This window comes from Gossypium raimondii, chromosome 9, assembly GCF_025698545.1.
Source record: "Gossypium raimondii isolate GPD5lz chromosome 9, ASM2569854v1, whole genome shotgun sequence".
NCBI lineage: Eukaryota > Viridiplantae > Streptophyta > Magnoliopsida > Malvales > Malvaceae > Gossypium > Gossypium raimondii.
In genome coordinates this window covers 32,435,715-32,458,363 of record NC_068573.1, presented here as the reverse complement: position 1 = coordinate 32,458,363, position 22,649 = coordinate 32,435,715, and the positions used below count along the sequence as shown (strand labels likewise).

At 35.6% G+C, this 22,649-nt stretch overlaps 2 protein-coding genes and 1 long non-coding RNA gene across 3 annotated transcripts; 2 read left to right on the top strand and 1 right to left on the bottom strand.

The window, feature by feature from the left end:
• Nucleotides 1–9,306: 9,306 nt before the first annotated feature.
• LOC105799064 (protein PAF1 homolog) lies at nucleotides 9,307–15,229 on the top strand. The gene is made up of 12 exons (XM_012629414.2): nucleotides 9,307–10,951; nucleotides 11,506–11,574; nucleotides 11,854–11,961; nucleotides 12,053–12,233; nucleotides 12,321–12,397; nucleotides 12,507–12,626; nucleotides 13,503–13,608; nucleotides 14,023–14,109; nucleotides 14,228–14,296; nucleotides 14,388–14,459; nucleotides 14,552–14,695; nucleotides 14,791–15,229. Exons 1-12 carry the CDS (start codon nucleotides 10,098–10,100, stop codon nucleotides 14,932–14,934), a joined length of 2,031 nt encoding a protein of 676 aa, XP_012484868.1. The 5' UTR covers nucleotides 9,307–10,097; the 3' UTR covers nucleotides 14,935–15,229.
• Nucleotides 15,230–15,818: 589 nt separating this feature from the next.
• On the bottom strand, nucleotides 15,819–21,122 carry LOC105799063 (hexokinase-1). The gene is made up of 9 exons (XM_012629413.2): nucleotides 20,549–21,122; nucleotides 19,278–19,428; nucleotides 19,010–19,192; nucleotides 18,114–18,188; nucleotides 17,821–17,976; nucleotides 17,483–17,581; nucleotides 17,261–17,388; nucleotides 16,969–17,050; nucleotides 15,819–16,435 (listed from the first exon to the last, which is right to left on the bottom strand). The coding sequence occupies exons 1-9, from the start codon at nucleotides 20,818–20,820 to the stop codon at nucleotides 16,091–16,093; spliced, it is 1,491 nt and encodes a 496-aa protein (XP_012484867.1). The 5' UTR covers nucleotides 20,821–21,122; the 3' UTR covers nucleotides 15,819–16,090.
• On the top strand, nucleotides 16,111–16,735 carry LOC128032467 (uncharacterized). The gene is made up of 2 exons (XR_008188644.1): nucleotides 16,111–16,251; nucleotides 16,334–16,735. It is a non-coding gene; the product is annotated as an uncharacterized LOC128032467 (long non-coding RNA).
• Nucleotides 21,123–22,649: the final 1,527 nt, after the last annotated feature.

Genomic DNA, 22,649 nt, shown 5'->3' with positions numbered 1-22,649 from the left:
AATATCTGAATCACCCTATCAGATTGACTATCTATCTGAGGATGGAACACAATACTAAAGTCTACCTTCGAACCTAGAGCCTCATGAAGCTTCCTCGAAAACTAATAAGTGAAGCGAGGATCCCTATCATAAATAATCGAGACTGGAACCCATGCAGTCTCACAATCTTAGAAACATATAACTCGGCCAGCTTCTGAAGAGAGTAATTTGTCCTAACAGGAATAAAATGGGCAAACTTGATCAATCAATCCACGATGTCCCACACAGAATCCTTCTTAATAGGTGTTAAGGGCAACTCACTAACAAAGTCCATAGTTACCTGCTCTCATTTCTATACGGGAATCTTAACGGGTTGAAACAAACCTGAAGGCAACTGGTGCTTAGCCTTAACCTGCAAACATGTCATACAATGAGAGAAGAAATCTGTCACCTCCCGCTTCAAACTAGGCCACCAGTACAACTCACGAAGATCCCGATACATCTTATTTGTAACAGCCCGATTTAGGACCTAGTTGGAACAGTGGTTTCGGGACCACAAATCCGACGAGGAAAAATTTTATTATCAATATATTTTTAAGGTCTACAATTTCACGAAAAGATTTTGTGAAAATTTCATTCGAAAATTTTGACATTTGGGCACTCAATTTAGTCAAAAGGACTAAATTGTAAAAGTGAAAAAGTTGAGTTCTATATGTTAGAGGTGTCCAATTGTTATGAAATTTTAAATTCGAGGTCCTTATATGGTAATTAGACCATTGGTTAAGCTGGTAGACAAAAATGGACATGGTTAGGCATGTTTCCAAAGATTTTCATTAAGGGCATTTTGGTTATTTAGTTATTAAAATGAATTAAAAACAAAATTAAAAGCCCATTTTTGCCCATCTTCAAGCTAAGGCCGAATTTTACAAAGGGGGAAACTATAGTTAGGGTTTTCAAGCTTCCAAGCCTCATAATCAAGAAGAACGTGGAATCAATCTTAATAGGGGAAAGGAAAAGATTTCAGATTAAATTGCACCGAGGTAAGTTGTATGTAAATAATACATTGTTTATAATTATTTTTAATATTTTGTTATAATATATGAGAAATGATTGAATATGAAATAGTTATTTAACAATTAGAAATTTAGTATTGATAGTTGAATTGAACAAAATTAGCTTGAATTATGGATATATGATTGTCGAGTAAAAATTGAAGTAGTTCGAATCGAATTATTTAATTTGTTATGGTATTGGACTGAAATATTGGAAATTGTGATTTGATTTCGTATAAATTGTAAAATATTGAAAAGTGAGAATCCCTGTTGGACCGTCGAAATAGGAAAGGTTTGAATAAAGTACCTATGAACACGTGTGTAGTACTAAGTGAAGGCTACTATGTGTATCGATAGATAATGGTCACATGTGTAGTACTATTTGCAGGCTACTATGTGTACCGGATGGCCTTGGTCACGTGTGTAGTACTATGTGCAGGCTACTACGTGAACCGGAAAGCTTGACCACGTGTGTAGTACTATGTGTAGGCTACTACGTGTATTGGATGACAATGGTCACATGGGTGGTACTATGTGCAAACCACCGAATATTCGTTATTATTTCGACATGTTCAACGAGATATGAGTAATTGCAAACAAATATGAATATGTGATTGAAATGTAATAAATTGCAAAGGAGTAACTGGAGTGATAAAGTCTCGTACTGTGCCTACAAATTAAATTATTATTGAATGTTGAATAAATTGTTATAGTGTTATATGAATGAGTGAAATTGAAACAAAACAGATTTGGGCAGTGACAGTGATGTTAGTTTGAAAAATCACCAAAAATTATAAGAATTGAGTTAGTGGTTGAATGATATATGTAATTAAATATTAATGAGTCCATTTTCATATAAAAGAGAAAGAATAGACAAAACAATTATATATTCTGAGATATTGGAATTTTAGTGAGACAGGGGCAGAATGATTTCGAAATCCCCTATTCTGACTTTGGAAAATCACTAAAAATTGTACAAAAATAACTATGGTTTATAATTTACATGCTTAAATTTCTAAATGAGTCTATTTTCAATAGAAACAAATGGGAACATCATTTTAATTCTTTACAAAGAGATAATTAATTTTTAGTGAAGAGGGGTCAGAGTTGTCGAGCAGTGAAACAGGGGAAACTTTAAAGAATAAGATATACTAATTGGCTAAACCAAAAATTATGAAAATTTTATGGTAATAATATATATGAGTCTAGTTTCAAAGAAATTTTACAGATCTTAATTTGGAGTTCCGTATATCTAGATAAAAATAATTTAGTGACTATGACGCGAATAAACAACTTGCTGGAACTTGAATAAAGAATGAATTTATGCGTGATTATGATTATATTATCTATGGAAATATGCTAGAAACTTGTTTATCAATTACATACTTACTTACTAAGCTATATGCTTACCCCTTTCTCTTTTCCCTTGTTTTATAGTGTTACTAAGCCAGCTCGAAAATCGGAGGTTGTCAGAGATCCAGTCACACTATCAACTTCCTTTCGGGTATTTTAGTCAAAAATATTATTTTGGAATTATGACATGTATAGAGGACTTGGTCATTTTGTTATGTGTCATAAATTGTTCTGTATATACTATATAATAGTTTATTTTGTATAAGTCATCGATATGGACTAATATGGATTAAATTCCACGTGTATGAAATTTCAATGTTGTGTTGATAAATTTTAATGCAAGTATGTAAATGTTTAAATGCAAAAAGGGACTTTAAAATAAAATATGAAAAAAATTAATTTTGTTAAAGTTCTGTAATGCCTCGTACACGGCCCGGGCGTCTGACACGGGTAATGGGGTGTTACATTATTTCTGCCAGGATGCATAACATAAGGGTTACTATGCATTTCCCTTAGAATGGATTGTCTCAAATCAGAATCATTAGTTACACAAACTCGTCCTCGAAAACATAGAACCCTATCACTATTTAGCCCAAAATCAGTTGTACTTCCTTCCTCAACCTGACGAACACGCAGAACCAAAAAATCATCCCCCAACTGTTTAACTTGAACCTGCTCAATCTAATTCGGCTTAACTTGCAACATTGTTAGCAGACCCCCATCATCAAACAAACTTAGGCGAGCAAACATCATTCTCAAATCAGACATTGCTCTAGGACTAAGAGTATCGGCCACCACATTGGTCTTACCAGGATGATACTCAATAGTACAGTTGTAATCCTTAAGCAATTCAATCTATTTACGTTGCCTAAGGTTTAACTCCTTCTGAGTAAGGAGATGCTTGAGGCTTTTGTGATCGGTGTAAATGATACACCTCTCACCATACAGATAGTGCCTCCAGATTTTTAGGGCAAAGACAACCGTAGCAAACTTAAGATCATGCGTAGGATAGTTGCCTTCGTGTGACTTAAGTTTTTGGGATGCATAAGCCACTACTTTACCATATTGCATCAGAGCACAACCCAAACCAACGTGTGACTCATTACTGTAAATCACGAATTCCTTATTGGATTCAATCTGTATCAAAACAAAAGCCTAAGTCAAAATAGATTTGAGCTTCTCAAAGCTTGATTGTTATTCATCAGTCCAGATAAATGGGGCGTTCTTTTGTAACAACTTAGTCAAAGGAGTTGCGATAAGTGAGATCCCATTGACAAATCTTCGATAGTAAACCGCTAGCCCAAGGAAACTGCGAATCACAGAAACATTTTAAGTTGTTTCCTCTTAAGCACAACCTCAATTTTCTTAGGATTAACTCAAATCCCCTCAGCAGAAACCACATTACCCAAAAAAGTGACTTTCCTAAGCAAAACTCACGCTTGCTCAATTTAGTGTAGAGTTGTTTCTCACGGAGTATCTGAAGAACTACTCTAAAATGGTCATAATGATCATCTTTAGTCTTAGAGTATACCAGAATATCGTCAATGAAGACCACAACGAACTGATCTAAATACGGCTGGAAAACCCAAATTATAAGGTCCATAAATGTAGCTGGAGTATTCCTCAAACCAAAAGGCATGACTAGGAACTCGTAGTGCCCATAATGAGTCCTAAAAGTAGTCTTATGAACATCAACCTCCTTAACTTTAAGCTGATGATACCCAGAATGAATATCTATCTTAGAAAACACAGAAGCCCTACGAAACTGGTCAAATAAGTCATCGATCCTCGGAAGTGGGTATTTATTCTTTACTGTTAACTTTTTCAACTAACTGTAATCGATACACATTCTCATAGTACCATCTTTTTTCTTCATGAACAGAACTGGTGCCCCAATGGAGATACACTAGGATGGATGAATCCTTGATCGAGGAGTTCTTGAAGTTTTATTTTTAATTCCATAAGCTCTTTTGGTGCCATGTGGTAAAGAGCAATGGACACCGGAGCTGTACCTGTAAAAGTTCGATACTGAACTTGACCTCCCGATCTGGAGGCAAACCTAGTAACTCTACAGGAAAGATATCCGAAAATTCTTTAATCGTCTAAATGTTTTCAACAGAATAACCCACAGAAGTAGAATCACACAAGTAGGCTAGAAATGCCTTACACCCCTTACGAACCAACTTTCAGCCACAAGAGCGGAGATCACATTGGATAAGTAATGCCGATGCTCATCGATCATAATTACTTCCACATTATTCTCAGATTTCAAAACTACCCTTTTAGCTGTATAATTTAAATTGACCCGATGTTCCACGAGCCAGCCTATTCCCAAAATTAGATCGAATTCCCCAAATGGTAGCTCCATCAGATTAGCCGAAAACACAACCCATTGTATCTCCAATGATACATTCCTATACAGTCTATTAACCTGAACTGATTGACCCAATAAACTAAGTACAGTAAACTCTTCAGAAGTGCTCTCAATAGGAATCCCCAAATTTACATAAACATAGTTAGCTATATAATAGTGTGTTGGTCTTATATATATCAATGCAAAATATGGAGCAATATAAATAAAAAATGTACCGGTGATAAAAACTGCGATGTCTCTGTCCTCAGGACATCTAGCAGCATATACTAGTGTAGGCTGTTTCGCCTCAGTCTAATTAGTACCTCTGCTTGGTGCTCTCTAATCCCTCCCTAAACCATTATCGCCCCTAGCTAGACCGTGGCCCTAAGCGGCTATTGAACTACTCGCTGAAGCTGAACAAATCCCAGAATTGGAGCTTGTATATGATCAGAACACTGTGGACAATCTCTGATGCGATGCTCCATCGACCCACATCGTAAATAAGCTCTTAACCTCTTCCAACATTCGCCCGGATGACGTCTACCACAATCCCTACACGACTGAGCCATTGTAGCGTAACTAGAACCTCAACCCTTAGAGGCCCATCAGATCTGGCCCGTTTCTTAGGCATCTAAACAGAACTAGAGGGCTCTAAACACCTCTTATTCTTACCTCTATCACGTTCCCTATTTTCGCGCTTAATACATTTAACCTCCTCAGTAATTTTTGCCTTGTCCACAAAAACGGCAAATACCCACTCCCTCTGCAGAGCTATCAGAACCCTTAGATTATCCCTCAATCCATCCTCAAAGTGAATGCACTTTTTATATTCAGTTGATACCTACCCACGAGCATATCCGCTCAACCTCATAAATTTAGCTTCATATTCGACCACAGTCATATCTCCCTGGGTAAGGCTCATAAACTCGCGTCTACGAGCATCCACATAACTCGCCTCCATATATTTACTCTGGAAGGCGCTCTTAAAATGATCCCAAGTAATCTGATCAGGCTGAATACCCTTATCAACCGTTAACCACCACTGATATTCCTCATCGTGAAGTAGAGATACTGCACCGTTCAGTTTCTACTCAAGGGTGCAGTCGATGTCATTCATAATCCTCTGTGTGGCCTCCAACCAATATTCGGCCATAGTAGGGACGACTTTAGTGACGCCTATAAATAGTTCAACACTGTTAAATTGAAGTTGTTCAGTTACCGACCCACGGCTCTCAGAACCAAAATGGGGCTCAACGACTCTATCCAAAACTCTTAGTATGGCTTAAGACAATGTGTTGTCCCCAGCCGAGTGACTTTGAGACATGGTCTCAACAGAGGGTGTAGCCGGTGTCTCACTCATATCCGTATTGGACATACTGCCCATAGAGAACGACTCATCACGAGCCCCTCTACGACACCTATTGCGCCCACGAGTACCACGACCACGAGTTTCGTGTGCACTCATAGCTTGTTTATCTACATTACAGAGTTTTATGTATCAGTTCTAATGTTTTATTAACGGACATTTTATGCTCAAAATATTATCAGAAGAGTTTACAGTGTTTCTTTTCAGTTTAACTATTTCAGAATAGTTCTAATGGTTTCAGAGTTTCTTAACTAAGAGTTTAACTAAGTCAGAATTACTTACAGGATCGGCGTCGGAGACTCGGTATTTCACAGATTTATTTTTTCAAATTAATGCAAAAATATACTTTACTCATAAAATAATATTCACAAAAATTTTGAACCATAAATTTCATAGCTCGAGTTTTGCAACCTAGCTCTAATACCACTAAATGTAACACCCTAAACTCGGCTTGGACGTTCTAGCCAAGTCTGGAGTTGTTACTTAATATGATTGAAAATTTGGTTTTGTTGAGTAAATGGAAAATCGTCATAAACTTTCAAAACCTCGATTTTTATTCAAAATAATTTCTTATCATTTTATTTACTAAAAAAAACATTGTTTTGTTTATATTTTCTAGAACTTAGAATTTTCGCAGTGGAAGACTCATTAAAAAGAAATATTTCAAAAACACAGTTCGTTGTTTGAAAGCCTTTAATTTTGCAGTGATGCGGATTTTGTCGACTAAAACATTTGAGCAGTATTAAGCAAAATACCATAATTTTAAAAACTAAATAGTCCAAAAAGTCTAGAGAGTCCAAAAATTTATAGACCAAAATACCATAATTTAATTAAATCAATTTAAATAGATTATGACATTAACCGAGCTCCCGTTTGCACCGACCCGCCTAAGTCTGAAGATTACCTGAAAATATCAATAAAACAAATAGTGAGTTTTTGAAACCCAGTGCATAACGAATAACTTAAAATAGTTAAATGCATATTAGACAGATTTATCAGAAGCAGATTTATAACAAAGCAGATACAGAAATATAATCCTACCCCTAATCGCTACACACTAACTCCGTCTATTCCAACACACCATATGGGTGTAACTCACCCATCCAACCCTACAATCCACTTAGTGTCATTAAGACATTGAACAAAATATTTACAGCTGAACTGTCGGGTCATTAGGCGAACTATCGCCATTTTACAGAAACATTTCCTCTACATATTACTATACTCTATCCGAGATGCAAATACAAAATACAACATATATCAAACATGCTTACAGTATAAACACATAGCAAACAGATACAAGGTTTAACCAACATGTGACATTTTAGTTATACGAACAAATATCAGAATTCATGCAATTAGTTGGCCAAATTTTATATTTTACAGCACATTTAATCACATACCGACCAAGAAGAAAGCCCATAATCGATCGGAACAACATATACAGCCCTAGGAAAAATTTTAGATTTTTGGGTCCTCATGCTCATGTGGCCCACACAACCTCACACACGCCCGTGTGGTCCATACGACCCAAATAGCAGCACACGATTTGTCACACGACTATGTGTCACATAGGGCCGCGTAGCGTCGCCAGTGAACTTTTTTGGCTTTCGTCGACTACTGTTTTTTTCATGTTTTCGGTACACACCTTAACCGATTTTGAGACAAAAGCAACCATGAAGTGATCAGAACCTAAAATCAATATTCAAAACGACTTAATTAGCAAAAAATCCTAATTAAAACAATCGTTAAAACAACCAAAGTAATACTTGGCAAAACCTTAACATTCTCCAACACCATTCCACAACTTACCTAATACGAATAGTCCATTCCCACATGAATCAATTCGCTGGAGGATCGTTAAACTCGAGATTCCCACCTAAAACAATAGATTCCATAATCAATAATTCTTGCCACCGAGTAAAAACAAAACATTCATAAATCCCTCATCAAACTTAATATAAACACTTACCCCCTTGAGCGAAACCAATAGTACAAAGAACTTTAATTCAAAAAGGAGTAAATAGAACAACGAAATTGATCACAGATTGGAATAGCAAGAACGTAACAGCTAGAGAACAAAAAGCAAAAGAGAAAGAAAAATAAAGAGAGAAAAAAAGGAAAAAAATAGAAAAAGAACATATAACTAAACGTGCAACAAAAAGTGGGAAATAGATTTTTGTTGGGGTTATTTTTAAAAAAGTAAAAGAATATGATAAAAATGAAATCCTTTGATAACCAACCATCTTTTAAGAGTTTAAAACCCACACCAACACCACCAACTTGACAGTTGATCTAAGACAAACAAAATAAAATCACCCCACACCCTTGCAAAAATTCAAACCAAAGACCTCTACCTACACTGACGCCACTTAACCACTAAAGCAAGTACCAACCAATGACAAAATTCATCAAAACAAAAATTTAATATTTTGGGGCGTTACAATCGTTATTGGATGAGGACTCCAAAGTAGAACTCTTCGACTAACTATAGTCACGAATGGGGCTCTTGCTCATTTTGGGGGTGGTAAGGGTGAAAAAAAAGGTTTTTGGTGGAAAAATGTTAGCAATAGTGAAAATTGGGGAGGAGGAGAGTGAGTGACAGAGAAAATGAGTGAATTTGCTGAAAGATGACTATGCTTGCCAATTTTTTGGCGTTTAAAATGATTCTGAGTCCTAGAAAGTTAATGGAGAGAGAAGGATAACGACAACCCAATATTAAGGGGGGAAAGGATCTCGGGAAGCTAGAACGACAATTAGTAAATATGGGGTAATAGTGATTAAGGGGGAAGAAGATGAAAGGTTGAGTAAAAGGGGTGAGGAAAGGAAACAAAGAAAGAGGGATATAAAATGGTAAAGATAGAATAAGTTAATGCAAAAGAAGGGGAGGTGTCTTTGAAAGGGAAGAAATCAAAGGAGTAAATACAATAATGGTGTAACGATGATCGAGGAGGCCCTGATGGTTGAAGGGTTTCAGAAACTCCAACCGTCGTCGATGTAACTTAAGGTTAGCTCCTTGGCATATGGCTTTAAAAGGTTCTCTTAGAAGATTTTTTTTCTTTTCTTTTTATATATAATATCTAAAAATTGAGTGACTAAAATATAAATTTATTAATAGCTTATTATCATTTAAGAGTAATTTACTCAAAATATTATAAGCGAGAAGACTTAAATTAAAAATTAATTTATCGGAAGACAACCGCAATAAAACCGAGCTGTAACTAGAACTCCCCCTTCCTCCGACAGGCTTTTTTCCGGTCACTCGCTCTTTTTTTTTTTTTTTTTCTGTAATAATCGCTTTATAATATACTAATTATGTCAATGCACTTTCTTTAATTTTATCCTATCTTTATATTCCATTCATTCTAGGGTTTTTCAATTCCTCCCCAATTTCACTTTCAAGTTTTTTTTTTTATGATAATTTGTTAGGGTTTCTCTACATTCTTCTTGATTTCGCCCTAAAAGATTCCTACTTACCCGTTCTGAATCTGTCTTAAATCTTTTGAAAACTATAATCGTTCGGATTTTATTTTTATTTTTTTTGTTAATGTATCTGGAGCTGGTTTTTGGATTCAAGTATTTTACAGGTTAGATTCGAGTTCTCACTTTCTATCTATTTCTTAGGGTTTCTGGGATTGGGAACTTGAATCCTTGCTCTATTTAGCTTCTTCAACGGTTTATTTCTTTACTTTCTTTTGTTTGTCCGGTAAAATTCAAAATTTTGGCGGTTGATTTTGCTAGGGTTTACCTACTTCAGCTGAATTTTAGAAATTGGGATCAGGTCTTACAAGTAGAGAAATTGAAACCCGGAATTTGAAATCTCAACCTTTTTTTTTTGGTTTTATCTCCGTTTTTGGACAATTTGGCTCAGTTTCTGTTGGAAAACTTGGAAAAAAAGAACACAGAAGTCAAAATTTGAACCCTTTTTTTGTTCATTCTGTTTTATCTCTGTTTTTGATACTGTGATCGAAAAAATAAGTAAAAGAGCAAGAAGATGGCTTCGTATAGGCCATTTCCTCCTCCACAATCATTCCCTCCACCACCGCAGAATCAAAACCCTCTTCAACCCCAACAACAACAGCAACAGCAGTATGGTCAAAATTACAATCACATGAATCCAAATTCGAATTACGGTTACCCTCCTAGACCACCCCAACAACCACCACCACCTCCGCCTCCACAACAGCAATATTCTTATCCTCCTCCACCACCGCCTCCAGATTCTTCTTATCCACCTCCCCCACCTCCTCCTTTGCCTTCAATGCCACAAAATACGATCAATTCACAGCCACCAATGTACTATCCACCTTCACAGTATTCATCACAGTATGGTAGTCAAGCAATGCAGCCACCTCCCCCACCGCCTCCTCCGGCTTCTCCGGGTTCTTCAATCCCTCCACCACCACCTCCTCCGAGTTCTCCTCCTCCACCACCTCCTCCAAAGGAGAATGCTGGGAAAACGGGGTTGAATGAGCGCAATAAAGGAGGGAATAGGGACTATTCAGGTTCTGGAAGGCGTGAACATGGGCATTCCAATCATGGGGGTGGAGGTAGAGAGCAGAAGCCGATGGTGCCTCCTGTGAAGAAGCCAAATGGACCTCCAGGAAGGGTGGAGACCGAGGAGGAGAGAAGGTTGAGGAAGAAGAGGGAGTTTGAGAAGCAAAGGCAAGAGGAGAAACAAAGGCAGCAAATGAAGGAGTCCCAGAAGACCCAGATGATGACTTCTGGGAAAGCGCATGGTTCAATTGTAGGGTCACGGATGGGAGATAAGAGAGCTACACTGTTTCTGAGTGGCGAGAGGATTGAGAACAGGCTAAAGAAGCCGACTACATTCTTGTGCAAGTTGAAGTGAGTATATGGAAATGCAAGTTTTTTTTTCTGTTTTGCAATTTCCTTTTGGTTCTTACGTTACATCATGTTTAGATATTAAAATTATTGAGATTTCATATTTACTATATTGTCTTAACAATTTTTACCTGATTAAGGTGAATGGTGTTGTCAGCTTCGCCCAAAGGAACTTTTTTTCCCATTTTTTTGTGGTTCTGATTTGGGGATGAAAATCATTTATGATGACAGAGTAGGGGGTTGCTGGAACAAGTAGGTTGATGGACCTTAAGTTGAAAATTATCAATTCTTGCTCCTTCACATCATATAACCCATGCATATTGTTGCTAAATTTCTGATTTGGTTTTGTGAACATTGAGAAGCGAGTTTCCTTCAAATGTGTCTCTCCAATGTTCCTTGCTTTTAGATGTGTAGTAATACTTTTTGCCTGAGAACTGTACTTTATCGTTATTTGCTGCAATTTTGCTATATTTTACTTCTTTTTCATGTAGGGAAGTGTTCCTTTTGATTATCTATATTGTTTACTTCCAATAATGATAAATACTTATATTCTGTAGATTCCGGAATGAACTTCCAGATCCTAGTGCACAGCCCAAACTCATGTCTTTGAAGAAAGATAAAGATCGGTAAGAACTCGCAGTTTTGCTTTTAAGAAAGATGAGTATGTATCTTATCTTTCTAAAAACCAAGTTCCAATATTTTTGTTGGTTGTCTGATTGAATGCATTTACCTTTTTCTTTTCTTTCTCCCATTAGTGATGTTAGTTTTACATCTGTGGTTATTCTTACTTTGTTTATAGATAAAAAAATATTAGACCTTTGAAATTTTAAACTTAAAAGCTGCTTTTAGTTTTTGGGCTAGATGTCATAGTTAATCCCTGGTTAATATATTCTTCTTCCTCACAGATTTACAAAATATACCATCACTTCTCTGGAGAAAATGTACAAGCCTAAGCTTTTTGTTGAGCCAGATCTTGGGATACCACTGGACCTGCTTGACCTCAGTGTATACAAGTATCACATTTCAGCTGCTTGAACTTTGTTCTTAATACTTTGCTCTTTTATGCCACTTTTTTTATTCTCTCTCTATTGTTTGTTTATCTAGTCCTCCTAGTATTAGACTGCCTCTTGCCCCAGAGGATGAGGAGCTCTTGCGTGATGATGCTGCTATAACCCCTGTAAAAAGAGATGGTATAAGACGAAAAGAAAGACCCACTGACAAAGGTGTTTCTTGGCTGGTTAAAACACAGTACATATCTCCACTTAGTATGGAATCAACAAAGCAGGTAATTGCTAACTAACTTTTTCGTATTTGGTGTTCTTGGCAATTATTGTTGGAATCTTTTCGAAACTAAATACATTTTTGCTTGCAGTCTTTGACTGAAAAGCAAGCAAAAGAACTGCGAGAACTTAAGGGAGGCCGCAATCTTTTGGTGAACCTTAACAACAGGTTTGTTATACCTTCGTTTTTGGAATTTTTATTAGAAGCAGACTTATGAGACTTCTCTACTTCCATTTACTAAATCATGTTGACAACAAAACATTGACATTTTTATTAGGGAAAGGCAAATCAAAGAAATTGAGGCATCATTTGAGGCATCCAAATTACGTCCTGTCCATGCAACCAATAAAAACTTGGAGCCTATTGAAGTTATGCCCCTCTTACCCGATTTTGAACGGTATGGAATTAGTTAGTGCTTTTACATTTTTATGTTTACTTTCTTTCCAGGTTCTCATGCATGAAGAAAATCTTGATTGTGCATATTCCACTTAATTAATTCATTGTTACTATGTCTCAGTTGATAAATAGAATGAAGGTTGCTCCGTCGAGGAATTGTTGTCGGTTGTTATGTTATGGTTTGTTGATATATCTGTTCTTGTGTAGTCTCATTTTGTTTCTAGCGGAAGAATCAACATAATGTGACAGAGATATACTTTACGAGGTTCCCTTCTGGAAAGAAAATTAATTAGTAATCTAAACACAAACAAGAATATCGATGGCAAGCCTGTATTAGGTAGGTGAATCTAACGTCTTTTAGCTGTGTGATCCTTCAGACCTATCATATTAGGTAGGCTTAGGATTTAGGATAGGCTTTGCCATACTGCTTTGGATTGTCCTTTAATTGTGAAAACAAGATGAAAATTTGAGATAAAGACCAAAGAAAAGCCTCTAGTGTTGAAGCTGCCTGTTATCATCCTCACTTCCATTCTCAAACCTCTTTTCCAACTTGAACCTAACATTTGTTTTTAGGCATACATATTGACTAGTTTGTCTTCTCTATAAACTTGTATATTATTATATCTCGCTTTGCCTTCCAAAATGCAACAAAACAGCACGGTAAGTACTATACAAATGTGTATTTGAATATGCATTTGTAAAGTGGGATTCGGGAGTGTGAAATTGATGATCTATGGTCTCTACTTGAATTGTGAAATAGGAATTTTTAAAGATTTGATGGTTTGATTAGATTATAGAACTTTTAGAATCCAATAATTAGTTATCATGCTATATTGCAGCATACTCATATTTTTTGCCTGTGACCTGGTTGTACCAGGTACGATGACCAGTTCGTTATGGTGGCATTTGATAATGCTCCTACAGCTGACTCAGAAATCTTCAGCAAGCTGCATGGCTCTGTACGTGATGAACATGAATCGAGGGTGAGTTAAGAAGTGGTTTTATGGCATGCATGCTGGCACATTGATTGTGTATTCTGCTTATAAAATTAGTTAATATCCTGATATTAACATTGCAGTAGGATTATTATAGTTGATTGGTATCTTGCTTCCTGGTAAGTAGAAATCCTGTGATCGGGGCTTTTAGCTTGCCCGAGGATTTCTTTAATACATGTTAATCACCCATTTTTGTGCTTTTTGTTGATGTTAATAGTGCACTCTCGACTCACGGCACCCTAATGTCATCAATGAGAATATCACAAATAGTTGATAGCACCACTGGAACTTTTATTCGGAGGATGATCATAGTTTACTCTTCAATTTTATTTTAGGCATTAGCTTTTCATATATATTAGTTCATTTGATAGTGGTTTTGGTTCTCTTTTTCAATAATTGCAGGCCATTATGAAAAGTTATCAGGCATCGAGCTCAGATCCTGCTAATCCTGAGAAATTTTTAGCATACATGGTGCCGTCTCTTGGTGAGGTAGATATGCCTGACATTCCACATATTATATATAAAACTGCATGCTGGCTCAACTTTCAATATGTTGATTTTAAGTGAATTATTTTGTCATTTCAATTGTCGTTTTGAATGGTGGCAGCTATCGAAGGATATGTATGACGAACACGAAGACATCACATATTCTTGGGTTCGAGAATACCATTGGGATGTACGTAACCTGAAATTTGTTATGTTACATTGCACAAGCTGGAGCTAGCACTTTTACATGCTCAAAAAGAATCTTTCTGGTCCCTTTACAGGTACGCGGCGATGATGCAAATGACCCAACGACATACCTTGTTTCGTTCGATGAAGGAGAAGCTCGCTATGTGGTACATACTTGAACAAAATTTACCTCTTTGTCAATCCACTTTTTGGCGGAAATTCTTCCAATTACGCTGACATTAACACACTTCTCTTGCAGCCTCTTCCCACGAAGCTTAATTTAAGAAAAAAGAGGGCCAGAGAGGGAAGATCAGGTGATGAGATTGAACATTTTCCTGTACCTGCTAGAATTACTGTGAGGAGAAGACCAACAGTTGCAGCAATAGAACTCCATGAGCCAGAGGTACGTTCATAGAAAACCGATGTCAGACTTTGCACCATGATTATACTGATCTTTAATTCTTGTACATACACATATTTTTGCTGTTCTGCAATCAGGTTTATTCCAACTCAAGGGGTGGTATTTCTAGCTCAAAGATGGCAAGGCTAGATGCAGAAGATGGCCTTGGAAGACCACACAAGCTTTCACGACACCAAGATATTGACCAATATAGTGGAGCTGAAGATGATTTGTCTGATTGATGTATGCATCTGTAAATGACGGTAAGCTTTGTTTAGAAGTTTTCGAGGCTTGTGCACTAAACTGACCTTGAGTTATTATCTTAAAAGCCACAACCAAATAAATCAAATACAATGAGATATCCCCATATTTGTGTTCTCAGAACATGTTTTTATTTTTGGGTCTTTGAGTTAAATTCCAGGTGAAATTTAGGGTTTTTTTCTTGGATGCAATAGTTGAATGAGTAATTTGTTGTATAAAGATACTTTGATAAATGTAAGTTAAAAATGTGCTGTTTTGAATGTATTTTCCCAGAAACCTTGCGTTTTGCCGCCTTGCCATTTTCGGTGGTATTAATTGTGTTTAAAGGTGGTGGTTGGAGGGATGACAATTGTGTTTAAAGGTGTTGAACTTTGTGGTTAAATTGGTAATTGGTTAGACTGTTTGTACAACAATGATTGAATAAGTAGTTATAAAAATTATAATTTGTTAAGTTTTTTATCGCTTAATCTCTATTCCCTGCTCAGTATATCGATCACCGATCATTTCGTTTCAAATAACGCCGGTTCTAGCACTTGAATTTTGCGTTTAAAATATCAGCTGGGTCTAGAGGCGTCTTAACGTTACCAACTAATATGTCAAGTAGAGTTTGTTAGGTCTTTGTATTTTTATTTTTAAGAATTTTACTTTTTAGAGTTTAACTTGTTGCTATGATCTTTTGAAAACTTGAATTCTATATTCATCCCAATTTTTTTTTTTAAATATATGAAATTCTCGAAAAGCATACTCATGTTTGTGGATTTCAGTTTGTGCAGTTTTTTCATTTATGGGTTCACTATTTGTCAGTTACTTGGCTTTGAAATTTCAAACCAACCCAACCCAACCGTAAAAACAAATTATAGGAATGTGAGAAAGAAAAGGGTTAGCAATCTTATTTTCATGGCTAATCAGTCAACACTGGCAATCACCACAAAGATTGAAAAAGAATTAATGAACAACGTCACAGGCTTCCATCTCCTGCTTTTATGCATTTAATCCAACCTATTTTTCAATTATTTAAGAATTTTATTAGAATTTCCCGGAAAATATGATGAAAAAAAATGCTAATCCCCCAGGTTAAAAATAAATAAATTTTGCTGATAAAAAACTGGCGCATTCATTTTCTCACATATAACTCTTTCAGGACTCGTCTTTGAGATACTGTGAATGCGAAGCAGCAAGAAGTGCAGCTCCGATTCCGGAACCATCATTCGAATGCTCGATTTTGATGGTTTTGAATACTTCTTCTCCAAGCAATTCCTTTAGGCAGTTCTCTAAGCTGTTACGGTATTCCTCGTAATGTTCGTATAGTCCACCGTCCATAGCTATTACCGTCTTTTGTTTCTCCCCTTCCTTGATCGTGTCTCTTCCCATTTTCTTCAGAATGCCAAGTAGCCCGGCAGCCGAAAGACGAGCACCGCGTGTTGCGACAATGTCACAAAGCTGAACAATTACTTTTCTCATCTTCAGAGAGGTATTTGATATCTGAAATAGAAAACAATGACTCAGTTACCATTCCAAAGATTCAAATGTGTCGGATACAAATATGTTTATAACCCAGATATACTCAATTTTTTTCCCAGGGTCGTACTCCAATACCTATATCTAAACGTCAATTCCGAGTACTAGAAATAAATATTTTGGAGAGAGTTAAAAGAGTCAGAGTAACATAAGTTGCAAAGAAGCTTTCGGGCCATTGATTTTTGTAGGAAATGAAAGGTCCTGTTGTAAAATCGACTTCAAAGTGATTTCGGTTTAACCAAAATCATGAAACAACTATGTTAATCTGATTCTTCATCTTTCTTTGTCCGAGACCAGTATACGGACATGATCCTCCAAGGACTCCAAATATACGAAATGAATGGGAAGTTTTAAAAATACCCATATCGAAATTTAAATGCAATTCCAAATAACATAGACAAAAATCCACGAAGAGAATGTGAAGGAAAAACAAGAAATTCGGGCAAGAAAATAATAATGACGGAAAAAGAACTAAGATTTACAAGATCAAAGTATACCTCGAGAATGTCTTTCAAGTTATTCGCTACCACTTTGAGATCAGGCGAAGTGTCGTGATGCATTGCGGACATAACTGGCGTCCTGGATTGTGAACAAAGCTCAAAATTTTAATTTTCTGCAGGGCTCGAAGAAAACAATAGAAAGGTGCAGGAAAAAAATAACCGAGAAAATTTAAAAATATAATGAGAAGAACCGAATGTTCACTGTGCCATGGACAAGAAATACAAGGCTAGTGAATTTACAAAAGAAAAAAAAGAAAAGGAAATACCCTGAGCTTAGAAAATTTATTACCCCAATATGAATGGCTCTTTGAGTTTTGGTGGAACGATGTCACCAAAAAATGCTTCCTTAGCCATCCTACACAGAACTCTGCGAAAAATTTCTCCCAAATACATACCAGATATTACCTTCTCGTAAATCTGTGACAAAACAAAAGAATATAAGCTAAATATATGTTAAAGAGACAATAAGGCAAAGCTAAAGGTACCGCACAGTATGACACTGTGCACTTACTTGTTCACCAGGGTTTAAACTCTCTGCATCGAGTGCTTGGTCATACTCCGTTAATGGAAGATGTGATGACCTAAAGTTACCCCACTCCATATTGATAACCTACAGCAAAATATTAAATAGTTCTATTTCAAACGTACACGGATATCTTTATCGAGTCCGACACCCATATCCGACACATGTTTGGACACAAGTATAGAATACGATCCTCTAAGGATTCTCCAAATGCAAGAAAACTTAAAAGAAGATGAATACACCATGTTGGACACATAGTAGTGTCCGACACTCACAGCTGACTCCAAGTAACATAGTTTACTAATAGCAATTAAAAGAGAGCTAACCATCTCTCCTGACTTGGGAAGTAGACCATGCCATTTCGGAATTGCTTGTGCACGTTCCACGTATGCCGCATTTGATCCGGTACCAAGGATCACAGAAACAACAACATCATTGTTGGCATACTTGCCTCCAGCTAGCGTTCCGACAGTGTCATTGACCTGGTTTCAAAATCGGTTCAATAAGAATAACAATATAATGAAAAGCAAGATAATTATACCGTATCAAGTTCGAAGGTCAATTGAAGTATATCGAGGTCATAAACTGTTGACAAAAGAAGTCCATAACATAAGCTTACCAAAGCCGAGACCCGCATTTCAAGGCCTTGTCTTTCCAAGGCTTTAGTCAATTCTGCTACCACGTCTTGGCCAACCTGTTAATTTGGTACCCAGAACAGTAAGGAGATAAACGTTGGGGACAAAAGAGCAAATGATATGACAAGTTGCATTAATAATAACAAAGAACCCGAAGAGCAGCAATGCGTTCTGGCATATATATATATATATATATATATATATATATTTCTTCAAAAATAAAATATATGAAAACTTCTTTTAAATAAATTATTGCTTTAGTTAAATCAACTTTAGGGGGAACTAATGCATACAGGTGTTCATGAGCCACCCTTAAGTTTGATATTAACACACTTTATGTTTATCTAAGCACAACCTAACCCGATATATGGGTTAATATTTTGCTCAAACCCACCTTTATTTGTAAATAACTAACCCAAGCCCACTTTAAGCCCATCCATATTTTTTTTTAATTTTTTAAAAAATATTTATATTATTTTTAATTTAATATTTTATTTTTTTATTTATTAAATTTATATATATATAGGAATTTTAACATTTATTTAATGTTTACACTATAATAATATATATTACTAGAGATTTAGTTTTTATGTGTTATAAATTATCCCATATATATAAAAATAACATAACAAAATATATTATAAACATAGAAAACCGGCCGGGCTAGACTTGGGCCTTGAGTGTTCGAGCTCGAGCCTGATCCATATTTTAAACGGGACCTAATTTTTTTGCCTAAGCTCGTTTTTCGGGCCTAATATTTTTGTCAAAACCCTTCAAATTTCGGCCAAGCCTTCAGGCTTGAGCGGAAAACCCGACCTATGAACAAGTCTACGGAATGCATAATAAGCATGAAAACAAAGGGTGAGCCATTATCACTGACTGTTTCATCTATGGAGAAGCCTTTCGTCCACCTAAGTAGGGTTCCCGAAGCAATGGATGTTTGCATCACGGGGAATGAGAAGGTAAAACCAAGCTCCCTCGGCCTACCAGAAGTTGGTTTAAAATCATCTTCTTCTTGAGCTACAAATTTAGCGAGTTCTGCAGCAATATAGTCGAATAGTGCCTGAAATAAAAATCACCTGTTAGACATTAGAGATCTTATGGCTTGACCTTTTTCCAGTCATTTCTTGAGAAGCAAAAGCACTTACAGCTGAACTCCCTGTCATCTTATTCGGAGGAATTGAGACCTCCTTGAATTGTTGTTTGAGGATACCACCATCTTTCCCCCCCAATAGCACTCGTAATACACGGAAGTTAGTGCCACCAAGGTCTAATGCATAAAATAATCCCTTCTCATCCCTAAAACCAGAAAAGAGAAAAAAGGATTAAATTGTAATCAACTAGAATCTCTAATGGACAACCTATACATATATGAACCAATAAGCAAAAACTAGTCGATGTGGAGATCATTGTTAACCATTCCAAAGATATGTTAAACCAAAAATTCACCTATGTTGTCGCCAATCCAAAAGGCGTACATACATCAACGAAAGGCATTCAAGACAAAACACATATGAATGAACATTGATCTTTGAATGAATGTTAGACATAAATGATAAAAACATCAACATAAAATCCTAACACACTGAGATTATTACATGGTGTTCTGGTTTTTACATTGCGAAAACGCAATATTAGCAAATATGAATGAGCATTGATCTCTTTTAATGAATGTTAGACATAACTGACAAAACTATCAACATAAAAATCCAAACAAACATATTGAGATAAATACATGATGGCTTGGTTTTTTACACTGCACAGACACTTATACTAGAAATATATGAATAAAAATTGATCTTTTAGTGAATCTTAGACATAATTAATAAAACATCAACATAAAAATCAAAACAAATATATTGAGATTAATGCACGGTGGTTTGGTTTTTACACTGCAAGGACGCTTATATTAGCAATGTATGAATAAACATTGATCTTGTAATGAATCACAGACATAAGTGACAAAAAAACCAACATAAAATCCAAACAAATATGTTGAGATGGTAGATTGGTTTTTATACTGCACAGACACTTATATTAGCAATACATGAATGGACATTGATCTTTTAATGAATCTTGGACATAAGTGACGAAACATTAACATAAAATCCAAACAAATATTGAGATTAATACATGGTGATCTGGTTTTTACATTGCAAAAACGCAGTATTAGCAAATATGAATAAGCATTGATCTTTTAAAGAAAACATCAACATACAAATCCAAACAAACATAATGGTTTGGTTTTTGCACTGCACAAACACTTACATTAGCAATACATGAATGAGCATTGATCTTTTAATTAATCTTAGACATAAGCGACAAAACATCAAATCAAAAGCCAAACATTTCGGATCAAGTAAATTGTAAATACATAATATATATATGCTTTAAAACAAAGGGAATAACATTGAAATACCCAGTAGGCAAACTGTCGACATAGGTGATGAGCATCTTGAGTTTACTGCCACCTTCAGAGGCAAGGCCAGCATGCATCTCAACAGTCATGGCATCAGCCACTTGTTTCAGCTTAGAAATCGGAGTCCTACAGCTTTCTTCAAACTCTTTCACTATCTCCATTGCTTTGACCCACTTCCCTGACTTCTTCATTTTCCGATGAATCACCACCGCTGCTGCCGCTGTCACCGCCACCCCACATACCACCGCCACACAAACTGTCACCTTCCCCATTTTCTCACCAAAAAAAAAAGGGATTTTTTCCTGTGGTCCCCTAAAAAAAAAAGATCTTGCAAAAATAAAAGGAACCCTTTTTTGTGTGTGATCTAATCACAAATGGGAGTTTGGAGTTATGAGATTTGAATAATGAATGGTGGTTGAATCTTAAGATTAGAGCTTTGTGAGAAGAAAAAGAAAGTTAAAAATAAACAAATCAAAAGTAAACAGAAAGCAAGGATCTTGCTTTGTTTTGGAGAATGGAGAGATGAAAGAGAGAGGGAGAGAGCACAATCTAAGGGAATTGGTGTCAAGCTCTTGGTAAGTGTTCTTTTGGGTTAGTTTTTGTTTGCAAAGGTTTTTATAGTCTTTCTATGATGGTCCACTTAGCTCACTTTAAAGTTTGAAGGTTAAATTACTATTAGGTGCCTAAATTTGGCAATAATTCTAAGTTGGAAGGTTAAATCACTATTAGTTGCCTAAATTTGGCAATAACTCTCATATCAAAATTTGAATTTTTTTCTAAATTAATCTTTAAAATTGATAATTGTTCTAAGTAATTATTTTCGCATTGGGATTTTAACTTTTTTTTATTTAAGTTAGTCATTGAACTTGACAATTATTCTTATATCGGGCCTAAACTTGATAATTATTCTCACATTGAGACTTAAACTTGGTAATTCTTTTCATATTGGGACTTGAACTTGGTAGTTATTCACACATTGGAGTTTAAACTTTTTTTTTATCCAAGTTAGTCATTGAACTTGACAATTGTTCTCATTTGTTTAAGGAAATATCAAGGACTAACTCAAACAAAAAGATTTCAAGCCCAATGTGAATAATTTCAAGTTTAAAGACTAATTTGGATAAAGAAAAAGTCCAGGCCTCAATGTAAGAAAATATTTAAGTTTAGGGCCTAACTTTGATAAAAAGAAAAGTTCAGGCCCTAAAAGTGATTAAACCCAAAACTTAACTTCACCAATGAAATTCATACATTTAGATATATAGAGAGAGAAGGCAATGATAGAAATTCAATGATTTAGATTAGATTTTCTAAGAATAAAATTTGGATTTATTCGGGTATGACTCTAAACGTAATTTGTGGAGTTTTTTTTTCTCATTTTGTGTCGTGGATTTTATCCGAATTTTTTTACATTAGTTTAGCTTTTGTTAGGTTTTTCATTCACAGTGCATTGTATTGAATAGATTTTACACTGGATTTAATTAAATTTGTCATTTCTACTTGTAATTATATTATTTATGTACAAGTGACATTGGTAGTCGATACCGTTCCAATACTACTTATATCGAGTGGAACGCTTCATTTCAGTAGTAAATCGAAATAACAAATTTTAAATTTCGTTATGCTGCAAATTTCGATTCGTTTCGGCTGTACCAATACGTACTGGTTAATTTCACCTATATCAATTAGAATATGGTGTACCAATCGGTACCGGTAAAGATAATTTTAAAACATATTTTAGATTTAGATTTATTTTATATTATTTATTTGTACCAAAAATATTTTTTATTTATTATTTATTTTAGATTTGTTAAATTGTAAATTGTTATATACATAGTAGACCTGCTCATGGATCGGGTCACCCGCCCAAGCCCGAAGATCTACCCGAAAAATGGGCTTAGATAAAATTTAAGGCTAGTTTTTATATGGGTCGGGTCTTGGGCTAGATTTTTTTACCTAAATCTAGCCCGGCCTGACCCGTATATATATTATGTTATAAAAATATTATATTATTTACTTATGTTAAATAATAATTATATATATTTATATTTATAATCACTAACTCAAAAACAATTAAACTCATTACCTAAAATATAAAATTTTA

What these genes read in the sequence shown, in the direction of transcription:
- LOC105799064 (XM_012629414.2), top strand. Translation starts at nt 10,098, where the DNA reads ATGGCTTCGTATAGGCCATTTCCTCCTCCACAATCATTCCCTCCACCA. An exon ending in TTGGTGAACCTTAACAACAG is followed by an intron (nt 12,398 to 12,506) that starts GTTTGTTATACC and finishes CATTTTTATTAG; the next exon opens with GGAAAGGCAAATCAAAGAAA. An exon ending in GTGATGAACATGAATCGAGG is followed by an intron (nt 13,609 to 14,022) that starts GTGAGTTAAGAA and finishes CAATAATTGCAG; the next exon opens with GCCATTATGAAAAGTTATCA.
- LOC105799063 (XM_012629413.2), bottom strand. Translation starts at nt 20,820, where the DNA reads ATGGGGAAGGTGACAGTTTGTGTGGCGGTGGTATGTGGGGTGGCGGTG. An exon ending in GTCGACAGTTTGCCTACTGG is followed by an intron (nt 19,429 to 20,548) that starts GTATTTCAATGT and finishes TTCTGGTTTTAG; the next exon opens with GGATGAGAAGGGATTATTTT. An exon ending in AAATGCGGGTCTCGGCTTTG is followed by an intron (nt 17,977 to 18,113) that starts GTAAGCTTATGT and finishes TTTTGAAACCAG; the next exon opens with GTCAATGACACTGTCGGAAC.